We start from the raw sequence: 9,472 nt of genomic DNA on the forward strand, positions 1-9,472 counted from the left end.
CCCTGGAAGGGCAGAGTCAGAGCAGTGAGTGGAAGGGAACAGACACAAACTCATCCCACTTCCCTAGGAGCCAATTCCTCATCTGGTCTTGCTGGAGGAGCTCTGGAACCCTCTCCCAACATGGCTCCAAACCCCACCAGGACACCACGGACAGTCTGGAACGGGCTCTGGGTGACCTGGACCTCCTGCAGTTCAGCACCTGGAGGTTGTGGCTGCCTGGATCTCCCTCCCCCCATCCCCTGTATTTGGGAGGGTCTTTGCTCAGGCAGCAACATTCAGGATCAGTCACAGAATCCTGGAATGATTCAGGAAGGGACCGAAGACCATCCAGTGCCACCCCTGCCAGACCTCCCACTGTCCCAGAATGCTCCAATCCCCATCCAGCCTGGCCTTGGGCACTGCCAGGGATCCAGGGGCAGCCACAGCTGCTCTGGCAATTCCAGCCCAGCCCCTCCCCACCCTCCCAGCCAGCAATTCCCCAATTCCCAATCTCCCATCCAGCCCTGCCCTCTGGCACTGGGAAGCCATTCCCTGGCTCCTGTCCCTCCATCCTTGTCCCCAGTCCCTCTGCAGCTCTCCTGGAGCCCCTCTAGGCCCTGGAAGGAATAACATATCCACAGGGCCTTGGATAGATATCAGCCCCACTGGGTGCCAAGTGACCCCAGGCTGCAGCTTCAGAGCCCCCTGCACTGCCCTTGTGGGGCCAACATACCTTGATGTGTCCCCCCTCGTACTCATAGGGGTATCTACAGTCAATTATCACACACTGCTTGATGAAGCTCTCGAACTTCCCAGTCAGCACAGACACCATCTGAAAAAAAAAAAAAAAACAAACAAAAAAAAAAACAAAAAACAAAAAAAAAAAAAAAAAAAAAAAAAAAAAAAAAAAAAAAAAAAAAAAAAAAAAAAAAAAAAAAAAAAAAAAAAAAAAAAAAAAAAAAAAAAACAAAAAAAAACAAAAAAAAAAAAACAAAAACCCACAAAAACCAGAGTTCAATTGTTTCAAGCCATTTTTATGCTGTTCCCCAATCCCCAGTAAAGAATTTTTCTGGCTCTCCTTGGAGCACTCACCATTTCTGAGTCGATGTATTTTAAATCTTGATGTTTCCCATCGACAGTGTCAAATAAGTAAGTCTGGAAGAGACAGGATTGAGAAAATTCCAGCTGAGAGTCACATGGGTGACAGCACAGCATCCAGCAGTTCACCCTCTAACAGATATTCTGCTGACCAGAACCTCTGCAGAAGTTAAAACACCTAAAAAGTCTAAAATCAGGCGTAGAATTTAATTTTTGGCTCCTACACTCGAGAGATTTTATAGGGCTTTAACCACAAATGGATTACTTTGTGTCTAGCCTGGAACATCCCCTTCTCACCAACAGCCTCCCCTGGTTGGTTGAAGGTCAGGGAATTGTTAAAGTTGGAAAAGACCTCCAAGACCAAGTCCAAAGAAGCAAGGCAGGTTTAGGAGGAAACAGAAAAGCCTCTGTAAATGGCAGTGTTTTTCTGGGCTGGTTTGAGACATCTCCACCAAGAGAGGCCCTTGAAACACTTCATTCAGCACTTGGCCATGGAATCTCTGGAATTACCTTGGAGAAGTCCCCGATAAGGTCTCTCTGGTCACTGTCCAAAATGCTCTCGATCTCTGCTGTGGAGGGCTGGATCCTCACCAGCTTCAGACTCTGCAGGACACAGGTCAGAGATCCATGAGCACCAAGGGCAGACACATCCCATTCCCTGCTTCCCACAGCTGACAGCTCAGTGTACTCCCAAGCCCCAAAATGGCTCCTCAGCTTCCAGCAGGTTCAGGATTGTGCAACTGCTGCCCTGCCCCAACCAACAATCCACCTGGAAAAGCTCCCACCAACCTTCACAAACCAGACCCCAACACTGCACCTCCCCTCATCAATTCCCTGTCACAATCTGGATGCTGAGCCACCAACCGTGGAGTCCTCGGAAGTTCCGGGCAGGCTTTTCCTCTTCTTGCTTTTCCCGGGAGAATTCTCCTCCTGGGATCTCTCCATCCTTTTCTGGGTGGTTCTTCCTGCAATGCTTGACATGGATGAAGAGCCAAACAAGCAGCAGCGCTTGGCCTACGAGGGAGGAGTTGAGTTGTCCAGCAAAGATTTACAAAAGAAAATAAACACAACTCAGGCTTTCAGATTATTCCAAACTTGGCCTCATTTAAGGCACCACCACTGCACAGCAACAGGGGGCTGTTAATCTGAATTATCCAGGCTTTACACTTCCAGTAACACTTGTTACTGGGGGAGCTTGGAGCACCATAAGCAAGATAAAGAGGCAGCAAAGTGCTCTACACCAATTAGCAGCCAATTTATCAGCAGATTAAGGAGCTTTCTGCTGGAGTCTGAACTCCTTTCCCAGCCTGTTATCAGAGGATCAGGTTACAGCATTCCAGGTGAGTCTGGGCAGAGTGAATTCCAGATATATCAGGATTCTGATAAGGCAATTCAAGATCTTCTCACATTTATGAAGTGCAAGAAGAAATTTTATGCCTATAAACACCAATTGTTCCACACTGACCAAGCCTCCCAGGTGAGCTGCCCCAGAGATAAGGGAATTCTGCACGGGGTTCTGCCAGGGCTTGTTTTGTTGTTCTCAGGGATGCAGGAGACAGTGGGATCACTTGTCCCAGCTGCCAGGACAGTCCCTGTCCCTGTGTGGGGACACTCACCCGACTGTCCGCTCTCCTCATGACCAGCGGCGCCGTCCAGAGACTGGACACGTCTGAGGGCATCTCCTCCTCATTCTGGGAAGAGAAGGAAGCTCATTCTCATCCATCTCACCACAGGAGACACTGCAAGTACAGCTCCTGCGTGGCTCAGGCAAACATTCGAGCTGCATTCAGCTGTCAGAGCAGTTTCAGGGATTTAACTCCATTATCAGTCCAATTCTTAAGGAAATAACGGAACTGAGCCGAGCCACGTTGGAGAAGGGGAGTTTACCAGCTCATTGATTGATTAACAAAGATGAGTCTCCAGGGTTTTAAACATTTCAAATTCACTTGGAAACAGTCATGTATTTAAGTGGCTCAAAGCAATCACCACCTCTGACTCTTTCAGCGAGTTTCTAAAGAAAAATGCCAACTGCTCAAATAATTCCCTCAGTTCTCAAACCAAAAATAATTCACTTGTTCACAGCCCAAATAAATCCCACTGGCTGCACCAGGGAAGAGCAAGATATAGACACCCCAGTGAGTGGAAAAAGATGAGAACTAATCTCCTTGTGGGAGCTGTCCCTGCCCATGGCAGGGGGTTGGAACTGGATGAGCTTTAAGGTCCCTTCCAACCCAGACCACTCTGGGATTCTGTGATTCCCAAAAACTCAGCTTGCTGCAGTTTGAGCACCCTGACTGCAGCCAGAGCACACCAGACACATCAGGCAGAGCTGATTTGGGGCTCTCCATCCTATGCCCTCTGCACATACCTTCAAGTCCTGGTCATCCAGCAGCTCCAGGAACCCATCGTCATCCTCGCTCTCCGAGGAGGGCAGGGAGTGCTGCTGCAGGAAGGCTGCCCTGTAGTTTTCCTGTTCCCCTGAGGCTGTTTCACCCATGGGCAGCTGAGAGAAGACAAAGGGAGTTGTTATAACAACAACAACCCCTCTGCTCCCTGCAGGATGCTGTAGCCCCACGGCTCTCTGCACTACAGGAACACCGTGCTTATTCCCAACCCTGAGCTGCAGGTGCTGAGCACAGCACAGGCAGGAGGCAGCAGCATGAAGGATCCCTGCTGGATCCAGGGAGCAGAGACAAGACCTGCCCCCCCCCAGCTCTGTTTCTATACAATGATTTTTCAGTTTTTCTAAACAGCAGGGTACAAATAAGGTAGATTTTCTCCCTGGTTGTCACATCTGGACACAAAATCCAGCTGCATTTACACAGGTGGGTTCACTGTTCCAAATGCATCTGCCTGAATATTAAGTATCAGTTTTACTGATCGTTTCAATCCCACATCAACGTCCACTCCCTTCAGTAGCTGAGCACAACCTCAGCTCTGTGCTGACTCATCTTTCCCAAAACAATGTTTCAAATTTCTCATTGGCTCAATGCCACCTCATGAGCCAAAGGTGAGAACCATTTTCTTATCTGCAGATAAGTTTTTCTGTTTGGCACCTGAGCAACAGTACCACCTCAGAACCCTGATGAAGTTTTTTTGATCCCAGAGAATTAGGTGAGAATTAGTTGAAAAGAACCAAGTACCTGAGCTGGAGATGAATTCTGTCTTGCTGCAGGAACACCCCTTCCATCACGGAAGCAACGAGAAGCTGGTTTGGTTGGCTTCTTAAACTCAAATGATTCCTGAAATAAAAAGCACAAAAATTGTATTTTTACCAAAATTACAAACTGTGTTAAGTTGCTTGGATCCTTTTATCTTTTTCATGGTTTTTAAGCTGCCTGACATTTTGGATTTAAGCTCCCTCCTGCCAACAGGAATAGTCTGAAGGTGAATGCTTTCAAATTAAAGATGTTACAGGAGTGTTTCATTTAACATAATCCAGCATTTATGCTCTTGGCATCACCTACAGGCTTCAGGGCTTTTCTGTTTCTGTCAGTCAACTTCTCTGCAGACTAAATCATATTTGGAGGCAGCCAAGGCTGTGTCCTGACACCTCATCCCCCACGGGATTCCCAGCAGCCAGGGCAGGCCCAGAACACAGATTCCATGAGGAACCAGGGCTCCCCATGGCAGCAGTGGGAAGAGAGGGGGTGATCTCCCCTAGCACCTTCTGGAGGCAGCTCTTGCAGCTGCCTGGAGCAAGCAGAGGGAATACACTGTCCTTTGCCACAGCCAAAAAGGAATCAGGGTCAGTGGCACGAAGGCAGAACTGGGCAAAGTCTTCCCAATTTTTATGAACCTCCCAACAGCTTGCAGCCACTCTCAGAGCTGCAAGTTCCCTCCAGAAAAACTGACTGAAAGGTGGTTGTGCCTGAAGTGCAGCCTGGCAGGGAGTGACTGAAGCCTTTCCCACCACATTCCCTGTGCAGGATGTGCTAATCCAGCTGTCCCTCCCCTCCCACGGGATCATCACAGGCAGCAGGAAACAACACTTACATTTTCCTTATTTTCATCCTGTTCCAAAGGCTGGAAAGCATCAGGGTCCAGAGAGTCAGAGTGGTTTCTCTTCAGAGCAGGGCTGGAGCCCAGCAGGCTTTGCTACAACACAGGAGGGACAGTTCAGGACTGTGCATCAGTCCTTGCACAAGCTAAGCACTAAAGGGGTTAATAAAGACTGGAAAGTCTCTGACTACAAATTTGTGCACACCCTGTGCAGGAATCCTCTGCTGGCATCTTGGTACAGGGACCAAAATGCTTCAGGGCACCAGTGATGGAGCCACATCACGGAAATTTCACACTAAATTAAGTGAGATTTGGAATTTACAAGCTGCAATTTTGACATGAAGTACCCCAGCAGCTGCTCTTGAAGCCAGAAAATTAACAAGTATTCAACTAAATGTATTCAACTAAACCCATGCTAAATCCTTTAACTAACGTGTAAAACATCAATACCACTCTCACTTACTGGCAGGGAATGGATTCTTCTGAAAGGTATCCGAAGGCTACAACGAGAAACAAACAAAACTTACTTCAACATTTTGCTTTAAAAGGCAGTGACATGAACAGAAATCACCTCCCAACTCCATCATCTAAAACAGACACTGAGGAAGAATTTAAAAAAGAATTATACTTACTTCAGCCTGCTGGATTTGATTGCTTTCTCAAACCTAAAAGCAAAAATCAAAGGTTGGACTTGGAAGATCTTAGGGGTCTTTCCCAAATTAAATGATTCTGTGGTTCTTAAGGCACAGACAAGCATAAATTGTTAAAAAACGCAATTTAGATAGACCTCAGTGCAGCCCCAGACTGCAGGAAGGTGCCAGCGCCATGTGGTTGGCACACCACCCTCGCTCAGAGCCAGCACTTCAGTGCCCATCCCAGCATTCCAGCTGTGGAGCACATGGAGAGCTGCAGCAGGGAAGCTGCACATGTGCCAGCACAGGAAAACCCTCACCAGGCCTCATCAGCCCAGGTCTGGTAATGATGCCACAAGCCAGGTTTAACACAGGGTTACTCACGTGTCCTCCATGGTGTTGTGTGAGGTCGTGGGGCCGGGAGAATCCAAAGCCAAACCTGCAGAGGAGACACAGATTTCCCACTGATTCGTATCCAGGGATTATCAGACACTGCAGCAGATTTCCACAGAAACTCCCGTGGAAAGTCCCATCTGCAGCCTCACCTCGCTGTAGAATAAATAAGAGTCACAGACACTCCCCACTGTGGGGTTTGGCTGTGGATCATCAAGTGCCAGGGCTTGGGGAAAAACAGGGATCATTAAGAACACCCCCCAAGCCCTGCCTGAGCTGTCACATGGAACAGAGTGCTGGCACTCAGCATGGAGTACTCTGTTTATCCTCTCACACACCCCTTAATAAACTATTTAGTCCTTTAGGGTTTTTTTTTTTTAAGGCATGGTTTTAGTTACACCTCTTCCTACAAAAAGATTTTTGGGCTCATTCCAAAAAAATAAGCGGTCAAAAGGCCCTTCTGGATGTGCTGAAATTAACAGGAAGTGCTTCAGAAGCACAGACCAAGCAAAGCTTTACAGCCCCACAGCATTTCAGCACAGACACATCCAAAGTCACTCCAACAGATCCCTGAGGAGCCACAGAACGTGAGGATTTAGCAAGGCTGGTTGCTCTGTGGTTTGTGAGCTGTACTTGTGTTTTAGCACTTCATAAAGTTCTTTTTTTAGGCTGAAAGTGCCCTCAAAATGGGGCATAAATTCAGGTGGAAACAGTGATTTCCCTGAGCTGGAGCAATGAAGCACCAGGGGCAATCTACAAGTCATGGAGTGAGAGCTTATTTCATTTTCACTGATAAAACATCTCGTGTGAAAACCAGAAAATCAGAGAACTGAGGGGTTTCAGATCATCAGCCAGCTCTGGGTAACAGGAAAACACAGCACAAAGCCACTCACTGGCACAGTCTGGGTTTAAAGAGAGAAAACCCAGCGAGGACTCTCCCTCCTCACCCTCCAAAGGACAGGAGCTCCAGGAGATCCCATCGGTGAGGGATAAAACACCATCTCCCTGTTTTCCACAGCAGCATCCACAAAGCACCCCAGACCAGGGAATGGGGGCAGCCCAGCTCCCCAGGGATCCCTGGGTTATCCCCAGCAGCCTGATTCACCTCCAGCTGTCCCTGCTGCCTGCCATGCCCAGAGCAGGACACCCCAGAACTGCTCCCACCAACAGCAGCCCAGAGCACAAACCACAACAGGGAAAAAGGGGAAAAGGCTCTATTGGAGTCCCCCAAGGAGCAGAACCAGTTTTCACTCCCTACTGCTCACAGTCTCCAGGACAAATGAAGCATAAAAAACCACCAAGCCACCCACAGCCCAAACCATGAGCTGCAGTGGGATTTTCCAACTGCCTCCCTCCTTCCAAGAGCATGGGAATGAGAGGGGGCTGCAGGGACCTCAGGCAGGGATAGTTCTCTCTCCAAACCCTGGGAGCTGCCTGCAGTGGGAGCCATGTAAAAGTGCATTGCGTTGCAGTTCTTAGTCATTATTTATTAGCTGAGGAAGCCCTACCTGAGTCTGTGGACTCCGAAGATGCTGATCTGTGTAATCCATTCTTGGTTCCCACATCTTGCTCCAGGTTTTCAAGCTGCCTGGAAAAGGAATTTGGGATTTGCTTTAAAAGCAAGAAATACCACACTGCAGGTAGGTACAGCACAGGTGATCATCACCTGGATTTCCATCAGAGCCCAGTTATCCTCCTTGGAACTGCAACCCTCTCTTGGGCAGCCACTCCCCCCGTTCAGGTTTTGCATAGAAAAAACTGCCAATTTCTAACTCAAACACATTTTGATAAATAGTTGCCTCCCAACTTCTGTTTTATCTGCTAAGCCTCAGCACTGAGAGAGAAGAATATCATATTTAGCCTCACATATATAAGGGAAAGCTACTTGAGTGAGGTTCCAGCACGTGGTAATTAAGAAAAAACGTAGCCAGGGCTAGGAAATCAAAGGGCTGAATAATTTACATGGGGAGGACTGCCAGTGGTTTGCAGGAATCCCAGGAATCTGAAGGAGGGAAGGATCATAAAGCAGGTGATTGCAGAAATGAGAATGACAGAAAATCAACAAACAAAAGCCAGGAGGGTCATCGAGACCTGAGTGGGCCAGGACAAAACAGGAGCCACACACGGGAGAAACTGTGGGAATAATGGGATTAGAGGAGTTAGGAGACCAGGAAAATGGAGCAGCTGCGGCTGAGGTTATGGGAACAGGAGAGCAGCTGCAGGGCCCAGAGACTGCAGCACATGGGAGACAGAAAAGAGAGGATGAGGGTGCAGGAACAGGGCTGGGATGGAACAAGGCAGGCAGGAAGGACACAAAGGTATTTGTGGGAGAGAGGGAAGCCCAGGGAAGGGCTCAGGAGGGAGGTGGATGCCCAGAACAAAACCAGGGCAGGGGGAAGCTGTCCCAGAGCATGGATCCATGTGGGATGGGGCAGGAGGAGAGAGCTCTGCAGGGGGGAGGCATCAGGAAAGCGGTGGGGGACCCTAAGGGAGTCATGGATGTTTGCAAGGTGGGGGGTACAAAACTCCTCGAGGCCTCGTGGGCGGGGGTGGGGAGAAACAGCTCCGGGAGGCCTCGTTTTTTGGGGGAAGGGCTGGGAGAAGAGGCACTGCGGGCCTCGGGTTTAGGTGTGGGGAGGGTGCCTGGAAGGAGAGAAAGCAGGGTGAGCCCTCAGTGCCTCATTCCTGGCGGGAGAAGGGGACGAAGAGACCCCCAAGGCCTCCACTGGGGGATGGGGGGCAAGGAAAAGGAGGGATCCACGAGGCCTCCCTGTTTTTTGGAGGGTGAGGGTAGGTGAGCACCCCGAGGCCTTGTTTCTGGAAGGAGGGGGGGACAGGGAAGGGAGCGAGCTCCTGAGACCTTGGGCGGCGCGGAGGGGGGTAAAGACATTTAGGTCTGGGAAAGGGGGGTGGGGGTTAAAAGATATCCCTGGGGCTTTGGGGCTTGGGAGGGGGGATAAAGACATCCCAGGGGTTTGGGGTTTGTGGGTTTTTTGGTGGGGGTGGGAATGCCACAAGGCTTCACTGAGCGGGAGGAAATTATGGGGGTGGATGGAACGGAAGGAAAACGACTCCGGGAGGCCTTGGGGTTTTTCATAAAAGGGGGAACCTCCCTAGGCCTCGCTTCGGGTCTGGGAGGGGGAAGCAAACGTCTTGGAGAGGAGGCAGAACGCCCTGGAGAGGGGACGAAATGCCCGGGAGAGCTTGTATGAGGGCGGAGGAGAGGAGGAAGAGGCTCCCTTAGCACGGGAGGAAACAGCGGGGGATAAGCCCTCCAAACCTCGCTTTTTTTGGGGAGGAGGGGTCACGACAGAGGCAAGAAAAAGGGGGGTGGGCGGGCCCAGCGCTCGCAGGGCCCCGCGCCCCGA

At 49.8% G+C, this 9,472-nt stretch overlaps 1 protein-coding gene across 1 annotated transcript in view; it reads right to left on the reverse strand.

Annotated features, from left to right (window-relative positions):
* Positions 1-6,106, reverse strand: part of CDC25A (cell division cycle 25A) — an 8,154-nt gene extending 2,048 nt beyond the window's left edge. Inside the window, exons 1-10 of the mRNA XM_008636325.1 lie at positions 6,096-6,106; positions 5,712-5,744; positions 5,543-5,579; positions 5,074-5,175; positions 3,446-3,580; positions 2,694-2,768; positions 1,942-2,091; positions 1,588-1,680; positions 1,072-1,134; positions 713-811 (exon numbers count right to left, since the gene is read on the reverse strand). Coding sequence (XP_008634547.1) covers positions 713-811; positions 1,072-1,134; positions 1,588-1,680; positions 1,942-2,091; positions 2,694-2,768; positions 3,446-3,580; positions 5,074-5,175; positions 5,543-5,579; positions 5,712-5,744; positions 6,096-6,106 — 798 coding nt within the window. The remainder of the gene's footprint in view (positions 1-712; positions 812-1,071; positions 1,135-1,587; positions 1,681-1,941; positions 2,092-2,693; positions 2,769-3,445; positions 3,581-5,073; positions 5,176-5,542; positions 5,580-5,711; positions 5,745-6,095) is intronic.
* Positions 6,107-9,472: the final 3,366 nt, after the last annotated feature.

Source organism: Corvus brachyrhynchos, unplaced genomic scaffold (assembly GCF_000691975.1).
Source record: "Corvus brachyrhynchos isolate BGI_N302 unplaced genomic scaffold, ASM69197v1 scaffold426, whole genome shotgun sequence".
Classification (NCBI taxonomy): domain Eukaryota; kingdom Metazoa; phylum Chordata; class Aves; order Passeriformes; family Corvidae; genus Corvus; species Corvus brachyrhynchos.